This window comes from Mustela nivalis (assembly GCF_964662115.1).
Source record: "Mustela nivalis genome assembly, chromosome: 8".
Taxonomy (NCBI): domain Eukaryota; kingdom Metazoa; phylum Chordata; class Mammalia; order Carnivora; family Mustelidae; genus Mustela; species Mustela nivalis.
This window is the reverse complement of record NC_139027.1, coordinates 137,645,171-137,663,383: the sequence shown is the minus strand read 5'-3', so window position 1 is coordinate 137,663,383 and position 18,213 is coordinate 137,645,171. Positions and strand designations below refer to the sequence as shown.

Genomic DNA, 18,213 nt, shown 5'->3' with positions numbered 1-18,213 from the left:
TGTGTAAGAGCCTGAGGAGAGTTAACTCAGGGTAGGAAGAGTTGATGTGAAAAGCCGCGCTGGGCGTAGGGGCAGACCTCTGTGCTTGGGGAATTGGTGGCTATCTTCGAAAGACCTTTTTGGTTGTAGCTTGGATTGGTGAGAGTCAACATTATGACAAAGGGCACTTGCCAATCAGAACGGATACTGGTCCCAATGGAGGAGCACTGGGGGGTCCCTTGGGCTGCAAGCATGGACTCTTCAGCTGCAAAAGGGGAGCATGGCCCAGGGAAATACCAACCGGTAGAAAGACTTCTGGTTTTAACAATTGGAGGTGCAATGTGGTGTTTATGGCTCAACACCTTCTGAGGGACCTTCTGAGGGAGGAGACTGGAGATATAGGCCTGGCTCCTGCTGGGGAGGGGCTCGAATCCATGTCAATGCGGATGCCCGTCACTCAGGAAGGAACAGGGGAGTCCTCTATCTGGGGGACATTGTTCAACCAACATCCCTTCGATTAATAATTAGTCAGGAATGGCAGGTGGGGGTGATCTATTGATCGAAGATGCGGTGCCTGTCCTTTGTCAGCTGGAGTCTGAAAGGCGTTTGGGAAGAGGCTGACAGGCCCCGGACGCATGATAGTACTGGAGGGCTGACAGGACTTCCCATAGTGGAATCCGGCCTTCACAGATAGGGTCAGTGACTTGGCCAAGTTCACGCAGCCAGAGACAAGCCCTTCCGGCCCAGGGATGGCTGCGGAAGGAGAAGAGAAGTCTTGTCAATCAGAGGCCAAGATGGCAGTGGGGTGGCCCAGAGGGGAGGATGGCCCGTCAAGAAGGTGCTGTATTCTCAGCAGTGGAGTTGGGTTTTTTGGGGGCGGGGGGCGGGAGTACGGTTTCAGAGGATTTATTCCTGCCGGGTTCACTGTCTCTCACTCTTCCTCTGGCCTGGCTTGGGGTGGCTTCGCGCTGTGGGTGGCAAGGCGCACGCCCCTGCAGCTTCCAAGGCTCATCTTCCCCGAGCGGAAGGCATCAGGCACCTCCTCCCGGCGGCCCCGCCGGCTTTGGTACGCCCCGAGGCTCCTCAGAGCTCGCCAGGCGCCAGGGCTCCTTGGGTCCGGCTCCGGGCCAGCCGCGGTCGGGACTCCGGCGAGTCCCCAGGTCCTGGGCCGCGCGCTGCCGCCCGCCCGGCTTCACCGCTCGGCTGCGGAGCCCCGCGCCGGGGAGGGGCGAGGAGAGCCGCAGCCCCCTCTGCCCGCCCAGACCGAGGAGGGGCGAGCAGGCAGGCGCGGAGCTGGGCGAGCGCCGGGCTGTGCGCGCGTCTCTCCGGGTACACACTCTCCGCGCCGCGCGCTCCCCGGGCAGGGTGGCCTCGGACCTCGGCAGACAGGAGCGGTGTGCGCCGCGCTGGCTCCGGGGCGCGTTCACCGCCTGGCGGGAGCCTCTCGTTGGGGTCACTCGACTGCTGCTCCTCCTCTCCCGGGAGCCAGCGGGGTGAGCTGGAGGCCAACCCGGCCGGACGCCGCGCTCCTATAAATAGCACGCGTGTGCTCGCCTGGCGCCCTCCCGGCTGCGCGAGGACAGACAAAGTTGTGCGCAGGGACTCGGGGCGCGCGGCAGCGGCTGGAGAGGACCCCGCCGCCGAGCCGCCTTGCGCCCTGGAACCGATCCCGCGACTCGGTGCTCTCCGTGCCCAAGACCCGGCCGGCTGCTGCCTACCTGCCGACGTCCGGGAGGCGCTGAGGTGTGGGGGATTTTTGGCGAGGCTAAAGTGGGAGTCGCTAGAGTCCTGGCCATGAACAGAGCCTCGCCTTCTTCTCAGTCCGGGAAACACCTTCTGCTTCTGTAATCCGTCCCTGTCGCAAGCCGGACGCTTAGCCAACCGACATCCGCACCGCTCGGCGCCCACCTATCCCCGACGCTTTTCTTTGCGTCTCCTTTGTTTTTCCTGCTCCGTCGTCCACCTGGGGGTGCTTGGGTTTGGGGTGAGAATTTACTGCCGTTTTCCTGTTTGAGGTGTGAATGGGAGGGTTTGCGGACTTTTAGATGTCCAGGAACAAGGGTGGGTGCAGGGGCCCCGGGCAGGGCTGATTCTTGGGCGGAGGAGGGTGGGGTAGGGGGTTCTGCATGAGCTCCTTAAAGGACAAAGGTAACAGAACCAGCGAGAGAGCGCGAGCGGAGACTTTGACTTCAAACCACGGAATTGGGGGAAGTGTGCGCGCCGCCGCCGCTGCCGCCGCCGTTCCCGCAGCGCTGTCGATCTAGCCACTGGCAGCTTCCCGAGCGCCGGGGTCCCGGGCTTGGAGGCGAAGCGCGCGAGCAGGAGCGCAGCCGGCTGCGGCTGCCCACGCGGCTCACCATGGGCTCCGGGAGCCGGGCGCTGTCCGTGGTACCGGCCGTGCTGCTGGCCCTCACCCTGCCGGGGCTGCCCGTCTGGGCGCAGAACGACACGGAGCCCATTGTGCTGGAGGGCAAGTGTCTGGTGGTGTGCGACTCGAACCCGGCTACGGACTCCAAGGGCTCCTCTTCCTCCCCTCTGGGGATCTCGGTCCGGGCGGCCAACTCCAAGGTCGCCTTCTCAGCGGTGCGGAGCACCAACCACGAGCCGTCGGAGATGAGCAACAAGACGCGCATCATTTACTTCGATCAGGTCAGACCCTGAGGGATGCAGGGCACCCAGTGTGTGTATGGATGGTGGTGGTGGGGTGGAGGATTGACCTCCCTGCAGCCCCGACCCAGGCTGCCTGCTCAGGCTAAGTTGGTCTGGCTGGGACGTGGGGGATCGTTTTGGCACTCGCCTTCCCAAAGATGTCTGGGTCTGAAACTTCTGTCTCTCCCACCATCGCCCCTGCCCGCATTCTTTCCCTCCTGGCCTCCGGAGAGAGATGAGGGGGAGAGGCTGGGAGCGCAGAACCCAGCTACAAGAGGTCCGGACGAGTTTCACAGCAACAGGTCCATTGGAGCTGGCAGGAGACTGGTCCCTGGACCTCGCAATCTCTTGGCGAGTGCTTGGACCCCGGGCTCAGACCCCTCCGCAGGGGCCGCCCAGGCGGTTTCCGCGGGGTCCCCTCAGGGTTTCCCAATAAACGGTTTGTTTCCCCCAGGTGGAGAAACTTCTCCCCAAAGAGAGCTTCGGGGGCCCACATTCTCTGCAGAGGTCTAGCAGGTGGCCGCAGACAGTGGGCAGCAACAGACAGTGTGGGTTGGGTCGCACTCACCTTTCTGCTGCTAGGATCCCCACACACGTTGCAGGCGCCACTGCAGCGGAAAGCCTTTCTGTGGTACTTGGCGAAAAGTTGTGGAGGGAAAGGAAGGGCAGCTGCAGGGAGCTTCCTTTGGGAAGCGCAGGGGGAGCCTTGGTGCTCCCAGACCCTGCTCTGGTCCTTTCCGAGAATTGCAAATTACTGGGGAAAGACAGACTTTGGGTTTGAGGGTAGAGGGTGGGAAGGAACTGATGAAGTCTATGGCTTCTTTTGAGCGACCTGGAGCTCTGGGGTTTGGCTAGTGGGAAACCCCAGGACTCTCAGCTTAGCTTCAGCAGGGAGTCTTAAAACTGGAAACTGACTCTGGGGTTGTAATTTCAACCTTAACAGCACCCAGAGTATTTTAAATTACAAAGTCATTTGTGTAGTTCACAGTTGTATGCAAAGCCACATGTGTAGGAACACAGGTTAGGTGGTACTGCAGTGTGTGCCAGGGAAGGGAAGAGATGACATTTCCGTTCCTTACTTAATTGTTCCTAAGTAATGCACTCTCCAGCTGGCCAGGCAGAGAATGCTTCTCTGGGGCTTACTATCAGATAGCCATAATTTTTAAGGAATGAAGCAGCCCCTTTGGGGTTTTGGTGCAGTGCTTTCCATCCTGATGGAAATGAAGTCGAGCACTACCCCTGGTTTACATTTCAGTGCATTAATTAAATGTTGGACCATTGTGGACATGGCACTGTACAATGACCTTTCTGTCAATTAGAAGAGGAGAGGATATGTCTTCTGTTTGGGAAGACATGCATCTCAGAGACCACAAGACACATTTACTTATAAGTCTCTATGTGCCTCTAATTACAATATAGAGGCAACATCCAGCCTTGTGTGTAGTCAACACTAATCAGATGTTTCCACTATTGCTAATGAATTATGCTACTCGTATCCGAGTCAGAAAGTCCCCGCTAAGTACCTCAAATTATTTTAAATGTGCTTGAAAAAATCTTTGTAACACCTCTGCTGGGGATTATTGCAAAGCTGGTGATTGGTTGTTGAAAGATCATTAATCATCAGGTCAGAGAAAGAAATCTGAGGATTATTTGGAAGAAGGTGAAATCTCAGAATGAGATCATACACATATATGTACTTAAGTTGAGGGTTGAACCTGGTACATCAACTTGACCCGCTATGATATTCTGGTGCGTTGCTCAGAGGCGATAGTATGGTTCTAGGGAATTATGCAAAAGGCCTAATATTGGTGCAAATGTCGAGTTTACAAGATATGGTGGCAGATTGCCATTGATACAGTGGAAATCTATCCTTACAGGGACATCTGATTTTTTTGAATGCCAGTTGTAGATTTATTTCTTGGAGAGAAGTGGAATAAACCCCAGTTACTTTACAAACTTCCCACCCCCAAACATTCTCATTCTCCTTCTCATAGAAGGGACTGACTTACGTGACATTTGCAAATTTGGTTTAAGAGGTCACATATTGAAATTCAGAGTTAATTTCATAAGCAGTAGAAACAGGCTGCACATCTTGGAATACAAAATGCGTTGCTGCTTTCTTAGGAAGTAGTGCCTTATTTTACTTTTCATTTTTGACCCTTGAGTTTAAATAAAGAGCAGGTGATTGATAAGAGAATAATGGATAACACTGGCAGGAACACAAGAAAGCCACCAGTTTCACAGTCTGTCCTTATTCATGCTCTACTTTTTGGCAGCCTGCAAAGGCTGAGTCATTGCCAAAATATTATAATTAAGGCCTAGATGGCACAGGACTGAAAAATGGCCATGAATCTTAGGAGAGGTTTGGCGGAGGCTCAGGGGAGGGCCGGGCATTCACATCAGTCTGTGCACTGTTCAGTGTCATGGATTATGTCACAGGGTGGAGGGGGTGCCTAGGCCTCTGTGTGATGTGTCCAGGAATGACTGCAGAGAGCCCACGGATGCCGATTGGCTGTCTTGGAAACGTCATCTCTGGACATTGCAAAGGCTTATAGAGGATGGAAATATAAATACAGGGCAGATGCCTTTTATCTGACTCTCAAGGTAAAGCTAATATTTATAAGTCCTCCGTGTTACCTAGATGTTTCCAGAGCCATCAGGCCTTGCTGGAAATTGAGGCATGAATACAAAGCAGTTATTTTATTTTATTTTTTTTTCCTATACCATTTGAAAGACAGAAAAACCTTCCATTACACAAATCTATTTTCTAAGTCACTAAAGAGGAAAAGAGTAGAACTCAATGTTTTATTCTCTATGGTTTCTTAAGCTACTTATGAAAGAAATAAAGGAGCCAGAAGGAGAAAGAGAGATAGAGAGAAAGAGAAAGAGAAAGAGAGGGAGAGAGAAAGAGTGGTGGGCGAGAAGCAAGCAAGCCAGGAGGGAAACTTACTTACAGAAGAGACTATTGTAATAATTTACTGTTCCTTATTATTTTTATTTGTAGATCCTAGTAAATGTGGGCAATTTTTTCACCCTGGAGTCTGTCTTTGTAGCACCAAGAAAAGGAATTTACAGTTTCAGCTTTCATGTAATTAAAGTCTACCAGAGCCAAACAATCCAGGTACGTGTTGTGACCCTTCTCCTTCTCAACCCCCGAACGGCAGTGTTCAATCGGCAGTGGGTTATGTATGTAAGTGTTTAGCCAGAGGTGTGTTTTCATTATAAAAATAAACAACCATCTTTATAGTTTATTTTTAAAGCACTTAATTTCCAATTTTCTTCTTTATTGCATCCGTTAAAGCTACGACAAGAAACATATAGAAAAATAAATGGTTGAATGTATTACCTTCATAACAACCCACCATTTAAAAAACATGTCTTAGTAAAAACTCAGTAGCACCAATCTCTTTATAAGATCTTGATTTCATTTAATGCCTATGCAAAAATTATTTAAACGTGTAAGGAAGAAACTTCTAAGACTAGCAGAACTTTACAGGTACATATTAAATAAAACAAATTTGCTATCATTGTTAAAAATTACGAGCTACTCTAGCCATTAGAACAAATTTATGAAGGAATAACTACTCAACGTACTTTTTACAAAAGGGTGATCCCCTGCATATGCTTTAAATAATTTATGCTCAGTTACTCTGATCCTAGTGAAGTCAAAAAAATTTCAGTTCCACAGTTAGCAACATATTTTGTGTTGTCCTTTCTCAGGTAATAGGCTTGACCTTACACTCAAAGACTAGTTCCTATACTATTCAAATATGCTAGAATGCTAGAATTCTAGCATTCTTTTTTATCTTACGCTCCGTGTGTGTGTTGTAGACTGTGGCCATAGTGAAGGGGGATTACCCTTCTACCAACTTTCACAGATCCTAGAGAATGGGTAAATCGATCATCCTCAGATTTAATTTAGGCGGTACTTTTTTTTGACATAAAAAGAATGAATATCTAGTAAACAAATTTACTAGCTTGGAAAAGCTTTTCCCAAGCTCTGATATTTAGAAACTTATGTACTATTTATCACAGTAAAATCAAAATTGTAGTGGGAAGAAAATTTTGAGTTTATGATTTGTTAATAATTTTGAATTTATTAATTGTGGCTTCTTTGCTAAGTATCCATCTTTAAAATCTTCACTAGCAGTGGTGATTATTATTTTTAATACACATTTAATGTATATGTATTATTTTTAATACACATTATCAAGGGGGACAGAAAAATAGAACACAACACCCCCCACAACACACATAAACACATTCCATAGTTTCAAATAGTCTTCACCACTATGACTGTGGTAGCCAACCAGTAACCTGAAAAAGATGTTGGTAGAATCATACTGTATCTGGGTTTATCAGAGCAAAGGGCCCTGGGCTTCTTTTTACTAATATACTGAGAAACCTCAGACTTGCTTTTTTTGTTTTTTTAAGATTTTATTTATTTATTTGACTGACAGATCACAAGTAGGCAGAGAGGCAAAGAGAGAGAGAGAGAGAGGAGGAAGCAGGCTCCCTGCTGAGCAGAGAGTGCGATGGGGGCTTGATCCCAGGACCCTGGGATCATGACCTGAGCCAAAAGCAGAGGCTTTAACCCACTGAGCCACCCAGGTGCCCTTCAGACTTGCTTTATTACTAAAAGATTGCTACTGAATGTGAGAAATAAATAAAACAGTGAGCTCAATGTATGCATTGAAGGGAGGCCAGTTTTCCCAAGGCGAGGTTGCTCTTTGTGGATAGTATTCTTTTTTAGGCATTTCAGGAAATTTCTATGGGGGAAATTAAAAAAAAAAAATCAGCCCAGTGGACCTACTAAGTGCACCCACTGCCGTTGGGATGAATTTGCTGAACATCAAATCTTTTACTAGGTCTGTCATCTCCGACATTATTCATTAGCCCTGGTAGATGTTTTCAGTGATTTATTTTTTTTCCTCATAGGTAAACCTGATGTTAAATGGAAAGCCAGTAATATCTGCCTTCGCTGGGGACAAAGATGTTACTCGCGAAGCTGCCACTAATGGCGTGCTACTCTACCTGGATAAGGAGGATAAAGTTTACCTAAAACTGGAGAAAGGTAACTTGGTTGGAGGCTGGCAGTATTCCACGTTCTCTGGCTTTCTGGTGTTTCCCTTATAGGATTTGATTTCTCCATGACGTTCCGACCCCTGAGTTGTTGGAAGATCATTCTCTCATCATCCGATTGATGTCTTTGATCGGTTTCTCATGGGTGAATATGGATTCTCTTTAAGGATTCTAGGCCTGTCCGAACCAATACACAGTCTCACCGATTATTTTGTGTGTGTGCGCGTCTCGGTATACTTGGATGGGGACTCACAGCAGACATCGTATGTACCAGTGCTCACGTGTAACAGTTAAAAACTGTCTGCAAGGTTTATTCTGAATTTAATTTCCCGGCATCACTGAATCCGTTGCAGATGTGGAATTTTATTTATTTGTTTTTAGAAGATTGGCAACCGGGTCTAAGAATTAGAAAACTCAAGTTCTGACTTCAATCAACAGTTAGTGCGATCCTGCCAAAGAACTCTGTGCTGTGTTGGTATATCGATTATACTCCTTTTTATTCCTTTGGAATTAGTTTGTTCTGTTCTCTTACAGTAAGTGGAGAATTTTTTTTTTTCCCCAGTGACTGGCTTTGTGTCTTCTCTACAAAGAGGGTAACGGATGGCCCGCTCGCAGTTACCCTCTGAGATCACCAACATGACTTCCCTTTACAAAAAAGAACGCTTCATAGTTGTATTTTAATTATATATGTGAAAGAGTCATATTTTCCAAATTATATTTTATAATAGGAAGAATAGATCATAAGTCTGACAAGGAAAAAGTTGCTTACCCAAGTTCTAAGTGCTCAGCCCCCAAGCCCCCCCTAACCCCCCCAAAACACCCTCCTCTTTGGGAAATCTTATACTTTCTTGCTCAGCTTGAATTAACATGATGGATAATAACCACATTATTAAAAACCTAAGGGATTTTTTTCCCTTGGACGTGACCACTTTATTAAAAGGAGATGGGATGCCCTTGTTTTTAATTATACCTATTTTTCAAGCCTTCTGTTGTGTTTGAAAGTATCATCTGGTTTTGCCTTAATTCCTTCAATTGTATATATTTATCTGTTTAGCTAATATTAAATCCAAATATCCCATATCTAAACTTAGTGCAATATCTTATTTTGTCTTTTGTACAGGTCATATGAACTCATAAAATTATTTATGTCTCTGTCATAGAATAAAAGTTCATATATGTTAGCCGAATCGTTTTGTCCTTCCGGCTCGGGGAGATATGTCTCCTCCGTGGGTTATTTCCATACATTCTTTCCCTCCCCTTTCTCGTTTCCATTCCCTGGAGTTTACCAAAAGCTTTCTGAATCAGAGGGCGGCGGGGGCGGGGGCTTGGCGGCGGGGAACCTTCTCTGAATTGGCCTAGGAAGCCTTCCCGGTGTTTAATCTGTTCAAATCCTGCCAAAAGAGAATCGATGGACTCCGTAGACTTTTCTTTCAGAAGGGACTTCCTCCGAGGTAGTTAAGAGAATTGGTTAAAATATCCGGCGGGTGCTCAGTGCATGGCCATGGATATAAAGACCACTGTTTTCAGTATGAAGTCTTTGGGGGGGAAAGTTCCACCCCCTTCACAACGCTAAAAGACAAATAGAAGGTCACAGGTTTCGTTTGAGGAGGAACTCTTTCTGTCGATGTCTCATCTGGAGCTTTGGCTCAGTTTCCTGGTCTGTTGTCAACTAAAGCAATTTGGGAGAGCCCCTCCTGTAGATAGATGGTGGCAGCAAGGAAGGAGTTAGAGGACCCCGTAGGAGGGACCTGTAGGCAGGGCTAGAGTAATTGCGATTACTCACCAAGTCAAAATAGTCCTTCATCACAGAGCACTCTCCTTCCGCCCCAAGAAAAATTATCTGGAGATGCTGGCATTAGATCTTCAGTGTTTTGCTTGGCAAGTTATTCGTTCTCCAGCTGGCTTTCAGTCAGAAACTTTCCTCCTTGGTGATTGCGTAATGTGAGAAAACAATATTGCATAGGGGACTTTCATCTAAATCAGAATGGCATCCTCTGCAAACAGACGTGCTCTAACATAACCTTCTCCCTCCGGCTCTCTGTCTGGATTCAGGGTTTGCGTGTCTACCTTGCAGCAGGCTGGATTATACTTGGATAAAGACACTACTAGTAGTTTTTTGGCAAAATGGCTCAGGGGTATTGGAATTTAATAGACACCTATGATGGAACAGAGAAGATGTGAGGCTTAACACCATAGACCAATGTAGAAGTGCCTTATATAAACATGCTTTGGCCATCTTTGGAGCTTGCCCTTATTTTTCCTGATTTTTTTTTTCTGAACATAAAAGAACGTTGGCAAAGGGCTTGACTGTAATTCCTACGCTTCTGCGTATATATTTTGGAATGCAAAATCCATTCAAAACCTCCCTGAAAAATTCGATATGAAAAGGCACCGAAGCTGTAGCTATCAGATGTGGGAGGGGCCTTGTAGCAGGGAGGAACCCCAGTGGAGAGACGAGACATCTCATCATTGAGATGTGATGAATGGGTTCTTCTTCCGGACTGGGTCTAGGAAGTAAGAGCGACGCAGACCCAATGGCTGGAAAGGTAAGGTTGAAGGGAGGGAACAAAAGGGATAGAATGATATAGTCCGGGGAATCTGGATTTGGGACAGATATAGGATGGAATGCTGCAACCTTGCCTTATCAGCTCTGTGACCCCGGGCAGGTTCCCTTACCTCTCTGAGCTTTAGTTATTTCCTTTGTAAACAAGAAATTGTTGTGAGAATTTAACAAGACACGTGAAGTGCCTCGGACTCTGTAAGGAAGGTCAGTGAAGGGTTGGCTGTTCTTCCTAACATCTGAAGCCCTAGTGCAGTAAAGAAGCAAGAGGGGCAGAGCAGGATGTTAAGATTGGCAGAGCAGGATGACAAAGGGTCAAGAACTGATTAGGAGGGGAACCGGGGGAACAGGTGGAGGCAGGGGTATCTGAAGTCCTTCCAGAAATGGAGCCAGGTGCTCCCTGTGTATTCTATGACTTGAAAATAGTTTCCAGAAATTGCTCGGTCCACAAAAATGCTAACTGAACAGAGTATTTGCATCGGCCCTGTCCACATTCATCACTGCCAACGCCGTCTCTTCCGGGATGTTCTCCATCTCCTTTGACTGTTCCTTGATCTATTGATCAACAAATACAAGCAATTGTCTGTGGCAAGCAGAATCCCCAAAAAAACACAACTGAAAGAAAGAAAGATCTTGTGCATAGGATCTCACTGATTGCACCTGCTTTTGGGGTGCTCCCCGTGACCCGAGATTCTGTTAGATGTGATTATCTAATTAAAATTTTGTTTTAATTCTTCTTTTTTGAATTAAGTCTGTTTTCCCTTTTCTTTTTGGTTTCTGGAGACCTATAGCCACGTGTCTTCTTTTGGCATCTACATTTTAGCGAAGTACTGTTTTAAATCTCAAAATAAGTCTCGTCAGCCAGCATGGATGAAATTATCCTTCTAATGTGCCACATGCTTTGTTAAGGTGCTGAGTTCATACACGTGGTGACATCTGCCCTTTTAGACCTCCCCAAGCATCAGACACAGGGTCTCTGCAGGGAGCAGCAGAGGTTTCAACATGTGGTTCCATCTCGCCGCCTGACTGACCGTACTAGGCTCTACCAGTCCCCCTTTAGTGTGGAATCCACCTGTCCCCAGGACAGTGGTAACCCACTGGTCATAGCATGGTGCCCAGGTTGGTTGACCTAATGCCCACAGAGAAGTGATGAGCAGAGGAACGTGACAGCTTATGATAGCCGATCACATTCAGAGCTTGGAGCTATAGTAGAATTCTTGTGCTAAGTGGTTCCCTTGGGTAGGGAGAGGGTGGGGTTTAAGAGGTTGGTTTTTATAAGTTACTCCTCCCCTCTACTGCAGGCCCATCTTTCATATGGGTTTCAATGGCTTTAGAATAAAAAAGATGCATTTTTTTTGCCCCCATGTCCCGTCCCAAGCTGACCTTTTTATGGGAAACAGCTCCTTTGTGAATTTGATCCTGGAGTTGCCTTATGTCTGCTTCTCAAATGAATGTGCTTAAGAACCATCTGGGAATTGGGATAAAAAAATGCAGGTTTCAATGTAGTAGGTCTGGGGTGGGCCCTGAAACTCCCTTTTGACAAAGCTCCCAGGTGATGCTGCTGGTCCAGGCCCAGATACCCCATGCTGAATGGTGGGACTCTCTATGGTTGTTTGTTAAAGGCTCATTAGTCACTGTGTGGTCTTTGTGTCTGCGTCACCTGGGGCTTAGGAACCCCAGGTGGGGTCTGGACTCACCCAGACCTACTGAGTCAGAATCCACCTTTTTCAAAAGGTCTTCTTGCCCCACCCCATAGTTTTAGGCCCGGGAGCATTAATGAAGTTTTGTCTTTAAGTAAAACCCGAGCCCTCCAGCTTCAGTCTCTCGTGAGCTGGGCTTTGGGCAGCTGTGGTTTTGCCAAGTCCCCAGGTGATTCTCTGAACCTCAGTCCATCCAGGTGCAGGCATTTCTTCGCGTGCCCAGAACTACAAATGCTCCTGAGAGCCCCCTGTTCGTAACGCAGCCGCTGAAGGCCGCGTGCCCGCAGCTCTTGTGCGGGTCAACGCCGGGCTCTTCCCTTGTGATGGGAAGGGGCTTCGGGCACGGCGGCCGGCCTGTGCGGAGGGAGGACTCGAGGAAGACCTTCCCTCGAGCAAAGATGTGGGAGACGCTTGCGTGGAAACGGAGGTAAGTCACCCACAGACAGACAGTGGCTTTCTGGTGAAGAGAGAAAACCCTTATCGACTTTCCTCCTGTGGTCAGCCTTTGTTCTGAAATAAAGATGTCGTTACCTCGTGTTTTTTTCTTTGTAATCGAAGGGCTCCTTCTCCAGGGATGGCTGTGCCTTTAAGCACACGTGGTGTCTGGCTTCGGAAGACACTGCTCCATCAAGTAAAGGGTGTGTGTGTGTGTGAGAGAGAGAGAGAGAGAGAGAGAGCGAGCGAGCTCAGAAGGATGAACAGCATGTTTCCAGCAGGTCATTCAGTGCATTTAAAATTCATCCAAGGGCAGAAGTCTTTCCCAACAATTCTTAGGACCCATTGGTGATAGTTACAATGAGAAGCCCATTGTACTGAGCTGAGGAAGTCTTAACTCTTTATGTGCCCCTGGGTTACCTTGAGAGCATAAATTGTGACCCTCTGACTTTCCTGGAAACCCTGGAGGGCTTCGGTCTGGCTGTTCTCGGGGAAGCTGAGGGGCTCACGGAGAGCTGCTCCGGGCTCGCGGTTTAGGCGTGGAGAGAGGCTGCTGTTTGTTATTATTTATTTATTTATGTCGTCGGTCAGGTTTCAGCTTCACTGCCGAGACGCCGTCAATAAGAGGGAGAAAATGTGGGGACATTAATGCAGAGCAGCTGCCTGTTTTCACATTACCTCTTTTTTTCCCCTTGGGATAGGACAACAGGGCTTAAAAGGACCTTTCTGCCCAGTGGTTTTCTTTCAGAGGGTTCCAGAGAGAAGGGGCGTGGAGAAGCAGGGGCAGGCCCCGGGCCCACTTCAGGGTGGGGACACGGCGCTCTGTGCATTCCGTGTGGCCAAAGATCATTAAGCTGGAAACCAGTTCTGGTGGGTGTGGAGACGGCTGTGCGCTGACGGGGGACATGCCCGTAGCCTGCGGTGAGGGTGGCATTATATGGGAATGAGGGCTGCTACATTAGGGAACAGGTCGAACGCTTCCACACTGCATTCGTAGATCAGAAAATATCTCTAGGCCCCGAGGGACACAGCCAAACCCTTCTTTATTCTACAGTCTGTGGCCCCCTGTTGTGATGGGGCACTTAATCCCGTTTGACAGGATTCAGCGTCCCGGATGGAGTTCGGGGGCTTTGATCCTTTCCTGGGTTTACACGACATGGATCTCGCTCCCTTTACAAGCCGTGTGGGGCCGTGTTTCTTCCAAGTTCCTTAGCTATTTAGCAATGAACCGTCATGTTTCTTCTAAAATAGCTTGGCTTTTACTTGGAGTGTTAGCATTTTTAACATCAGTGGGAAAAGCGTCATGCCCCTCCCCCCATGTAGACAAAAATGGAGCAACCGCTGACATGAGAAGCGTTTCAGCAAAGAGGTAATGCACAGGGATAAAAACAGATTCAACGAAAAACTAGGAGAAAAGAACGATAAAATCTCATTGATATCTGACATGAATGGCAAGTGAATGAAAAGGAGTCAAATTGATTCTGGTTTCTGTTCAAGTTTTGTTTTTTTCTTTTTCTTTCTCTCTGAGTGCTAGGGTCAGTTCTCGGCAGGTAAAAAGGTGCTGTCTCACCAGCGAAGATCTCCGCTTCTCTTCATTAGGGTGACATTGTGAACCGTGGGCTCAGAAAGTGTACTGGATTCTGCCCTTCCATTTCTTGGCTAGCCTGATTGGAAGGAGAAATGCTGTTGAAGGAGGCTGGTAACTTCTCTCCAGGGAGAGGAACGCCCCACATTTCAGTAATTCAAGGAAGCTGTGTCTGAGCTTGGAAGGAAGCCACGTCCCGAGCTCTGCCCGAGGAGAGCTGCTCAGCGTGCGGGGGACTTGAAGATTTAAGAGCAGCACCAGAAACGCCTGGGGCTGGTCTCTGGGGAGATAGGACTTTGCCCCTTTTCCCTCTCAGGAGAAGATAAGACAATATTTTATAAATATCTGTAAAGGGAACGATGGAGCCCAAAAGCCATGTAAAAAAAGTCCTATTTTGCAAGATTTTCTTTACCTTGACTGACTCGGTAGTTAGAGATTTAAGAAACAAAATATCAAGTCCTCCTTTTTTGTCAGAGATTGGTGCAAAGTCATGAGTTCAGTTGGGCATGAATCACACAGTTCTCCATGACTCTGAGAGTTAGAGGCCCAGTCTGTTAGGAAAGTAATAAGGCAAGAACCTTCTCTTGGAGTTTGAATGCTTTTTTTTTTTCTTTCTTTTTTTACTGACTAATCGATCACATGCTTATTGTACACCTACTATGGGCCCCACATTCTCTAAACTCAGAGTCTGCTCTTTCATCTTTCTTACAAGTTTCAAACCTCTGCAAATGCTTCTTCCATTCATGGGTAGAAATTCTGCAGTCTAGAAAGCAGAGTGGCGTGTTGGTTTCCATTAACACTAACAATAAGGGTTTTGAAACAGCAACCTGGTCTGGAGGACCTAATCACTGCTTTCACCCTAATTGTCTTTCAGAGTCCAGCCTTGCTTAAAACAAAGAGTGATACAGGGGTGCCATGTACAGTTGTGGGTGTCGTACACTGCACTATCTCAGGGGTGTGCCACTTCTAGCATAGACATCATGGAACTTTTTATATTACTACAGTTTTCTAGCAGAAGGTAGTAAACTTTCGTATTCTAACAAAAGGAATATTAAAACAATCCTCTGGCAGATGAGAGTAACTTTAGTGAGAAGGTCCTTTTCTGAATTTGCATGAAAGTGCCTCAGAGGTTGGTGGTGGCCTAGAGAGAAGGAAGTGGCTTGCTTTCCTAAATGGTGCACATCATCCCTTATTTCTAAAGAATATCAGGTCATGAGAAGTCAGGACAGCAGGCCTATGTGCCACTGCCTCTCTGTTAGATGACCAGGTTCCCATCCAGACTTACCTAAACCAGTCTGGACTCAGGTCTCCAGCCGATGGAGTCCATGGCAAGTCCCTATTGACACCTAGAGCCAGAAGGTGAAGGGGACTCTCTCTAGGCGAGCCAGGCTGCTGCTGCTTATGAGCCAATAAACACAGCTTCCTTGAAAGTATAGCAGGTTAAATATGAATCTATAAATTTAGGTTTTCAAGGAAAACAAAAATCTTCCAAAATATTCTATAACTCAACTTTATTGCTGCTTTTAAGACGTCCCTCCAAATTTAGACTGGCTGGTAGAAAATTTGTTTTTCTTACTCTACACCATTGGCCATGGATTTAGCCCGTGGTTTGGGGCCTTGTGGATTGTGGGTGGGGAGTGACCTACTTGGTCAGAGGGCCAGGTAGATCATGGCCCAAAGTCTTACAGTCTGTCTCCTGCCACGTAGTTCTCTTGAGGAAGTGGGGAAACAGTGAGTCATCTGCTTGAAAGCTGTAGGAGAGAAAGAGAAGTGCAAAGGAGCATGTTCACTGTCCAGATAATACCCCGCCACGGTCGGGTGACCAGGCCCAAGGAGCTTGCCTGGGAGCACACGTGGTACATGACTGCCCACCGATCTCTCCAACTTCCTGACCCCTTTCTGAGCTCGGGGACCCACCGCCGTGCTTCCTGCTCTGTGCATGTCTTCCTAACTGCTGGAGTCTGGGCTCACAGCACAGAAGTGATGAAATGTTAGTCGCCGTGGAAAGTCTCACAAACCGTTCCCGTGGGGCCACTGAAAGGTTCTCCCTCGTGATTCCAGGGGAACATAACTTCTAGAAGGATCTGGCTCCCACTGGGTCAGACGGAATCTGCTTCCTTATCTCCCTCAGTAAGTGTTTAGTCCTCTGTTCCTTCTGCCACTGAGGAAACGGCCGAGTGCTCTGGGACCTGCCTCCAGCACGCTCATGAGGAATTCTTCTTCCCTGTGGCTTTGCAGGTTCTTGAAAGGGGGGGGGGGTTGCAGTGACCTTGGGCAAGTGACCCGTCCGATCTGCCTTGCCTACGTAAGGGGGTTAGAATGCTCTTCAGTTGTTTTTGAATGTAAGACCCCTCTGGGGTGCTTGTTGAAAATGCTATAATGTCTTTCCCCGTCCTCAAAAATTCTGAGTCTGTGAGCCAGGCACGGAGCCCTGGAAATCTGCATTTTTGACCAACTCCATAGGGGATTCTGATTCTGGTTGTTTCTATACTACCTTTTTTTTTTTTTTAAGATTTTATTTATCTATTTGACAGAGATCACAAGTAGGCAGAGAGGCAGACAGAGAGAGAGAGGAGGAAGCAGGCTCCCTGCCAAGGACCCTGAGATCATGACCTAAGCTGAAGGCAGAGGCTCAACCCACTGAGCCATCCAGGCGCCCCCTATTCTACCCTTTTGAAGAGGTCCATGAAAATCCATCCTGGGGTTTCAGAGACCATAAAGCGCCACCCTACATGCAATCTGCTCTTGCCTCTGTGATGTGGGACGTCTGACAGATCTTTGCTCGTTGTGTTTTGGATGCAGTTACTCAGTTTACACCAGACTGATGAGTCTTGAAGTGTGAAGCTGCTTTTTGAATTCCCAACCCAAGGAGTCTGCTCCCAGTCATTTTCATGACCATTTAATTTTCCCTCATGTCCTCTGAATGATCAAATGAAGGCATGTCTGCTGAAAAAACTCGCAGACGATGCTGCGTGTGTAGGGGCAGTGATCAGAAAGATCATTCTAGGTCTCCCTACTGATGCCACCGGCATCTCCGACTTACTGGGGTCCGTGGCTCAGGGGCTGGAGCCCCCAGATCTGTCCTGGTTTTCAGCTTCTCCCGTGATCAGCTAGATGTGAAGACGGTCCGGAGTGACTTTTCAAATACTGCCATCCTTCCATCCGGAACAAGAGGTCAGCTTTAACCCATCTTTTTACTTCCAATTCAGAAAAATTCTCAGCTCCAAATTGTACAAACCTGCAACAGTGCTGTCGCCAGAAGCCTCTTGGTGCTGAAGGGGTTGGGCTGTGTGGGCAGCAGAGTGAGGGATGGGGCTGCAGCTCTGAGGTGGGCTTGAGGGGGACCAGCCAGACGTCTTGCTCCCTGCTGGGGTGAGCGGGAGGAGGAGAGAGGAAGGGTGGGGTCCCCGCCTTCAGCCCCAGGGGGCAGGGTGGAGGGAAGCCCAGGGAGTACACCCAGTGTCCTGGCTTCCTCTGTGCTGAAAATGTCTGTGGACTGTGTAGAAGCCTTAAACTGCTCGGATGAGAGCCGAGATTGTCGCTCTGGGCTGCCAGGGACTGGTGCTGGCAGTGTAGAGACCGGGTTGTACTCACGGAGAGCTCCAGTGTTGAGGGGCTTCTCCTGGGGGGTATTCTGGAGAGACCTGGCATGCACCAGAAAAACCTCTGCTCCTGCAGAGGCCCGCTGTCTCCTGTGGGTGAGTCGGTTCTGACACTACTGTCCCAGTGTGCCACTGTGCATCCCGGGGGGCCGTGGCTGGTGCATCCAGGTGCAGGGAGAACCCGGATGAGCTCTGAGAACAGCCCAGCCCAGCCCAGCAGTCCCATAGCACCTGCTCGTCACAAAGGGAGCAGGTGAATCGTGGCAATGAAGCCCACGTGTTTTAGAGAAACAACAAAAGCTCTAGAGCTCATCTCCCCATCCAGGGAGGATGACCCGGCACATGTGTGTGTTCCTTTTAAAACACAAAATAGGGGTCCTCCTGTTCAGCTCTGTAACTTTCTCTTCTCCTATTACCAATGTCTTTTCTTTTTAATAAAAATTTGAATTTTTTTTGTTACGTTGAAGCAATAAAATCTTATGAAAGTTGTATGTACAGCACTGAATTCTTTTTTTCCTGATCATTGGAGCATGTGTCCCCTTACCTCTAAGTACTTTAGTATGTATTTCTTACAAGTAAGGAAACTCTTTTACATGACTGTTACGTAACCATAAAAAAATC

At 48.0% G+C, this 18,213-nt stretch overlaps 1 protein-coding gene and 1 long non-coding RNA gene across 2 annotated transcripts; both read left to right on the top strand.

Moving 5' to 3' along the window:
- The first annotated feature begins 1,238 nt into the window (after positions 1-1,238).
- CBLN4 (cerebellin 4 precursor) lies at positions 1,239-7,986 on the top strand. Its single transcript, XM_082745614.1, has 3 exons — positions 1,239-2,628; positions 5,633-5,749; positions 7,567-7,986. The coding sequence occupies exons 1-3, from the start codon at positions 2,338-2,340 to the stop codon at positions 7,762-7,764; spliced, it is 606 nt and encodes a 201-aa protein (XP_082601740.1). The 5' UTR covers positions 1,239-2,337; the 3' UTR covers positions 7,765-7,986.
- Positions 7,987-8,003: 17 nt separating this feature from the next.
- Positions 8,004-8,891, top strand: LOC309872031. Its single transcript, XR_014315626.1, has 2 exons — positions 8,004-8,185; positions 8,273-8,891. It is a non-coding gene; the product is annotated as an uncharacterized lncRNA (long non-coding RNA).
- The last annotated feature ends 9,322 nt before the right edge of the window (positions 8,892-18,213 follow it).

Bases quoted from the DNA above. Each gene is read 5' to 3' on its own strand.
- CBLN4 (XM_082745614.1), top strand. From the start codon at position 2,338: ATGGGCTCCGGGAGCCGGGCGCTGTCCGTGGTACCGGCCGTGCTGCTG. The intron at 2,629-5,632 runs GTCAGACCCTGA...TTTTATTTGTAG, and splicing joins GCATCATTTACTTCGATCAG to ATCCTAGTAAATGTGGGCAA. The intron at 5,750-7,566 runs GTACGTGTTGTG...TTTTCCTCATAG, and splicing joins ACCAGAGCCAAACAATCCAG to GTAAACCTGATGTTAAATGG.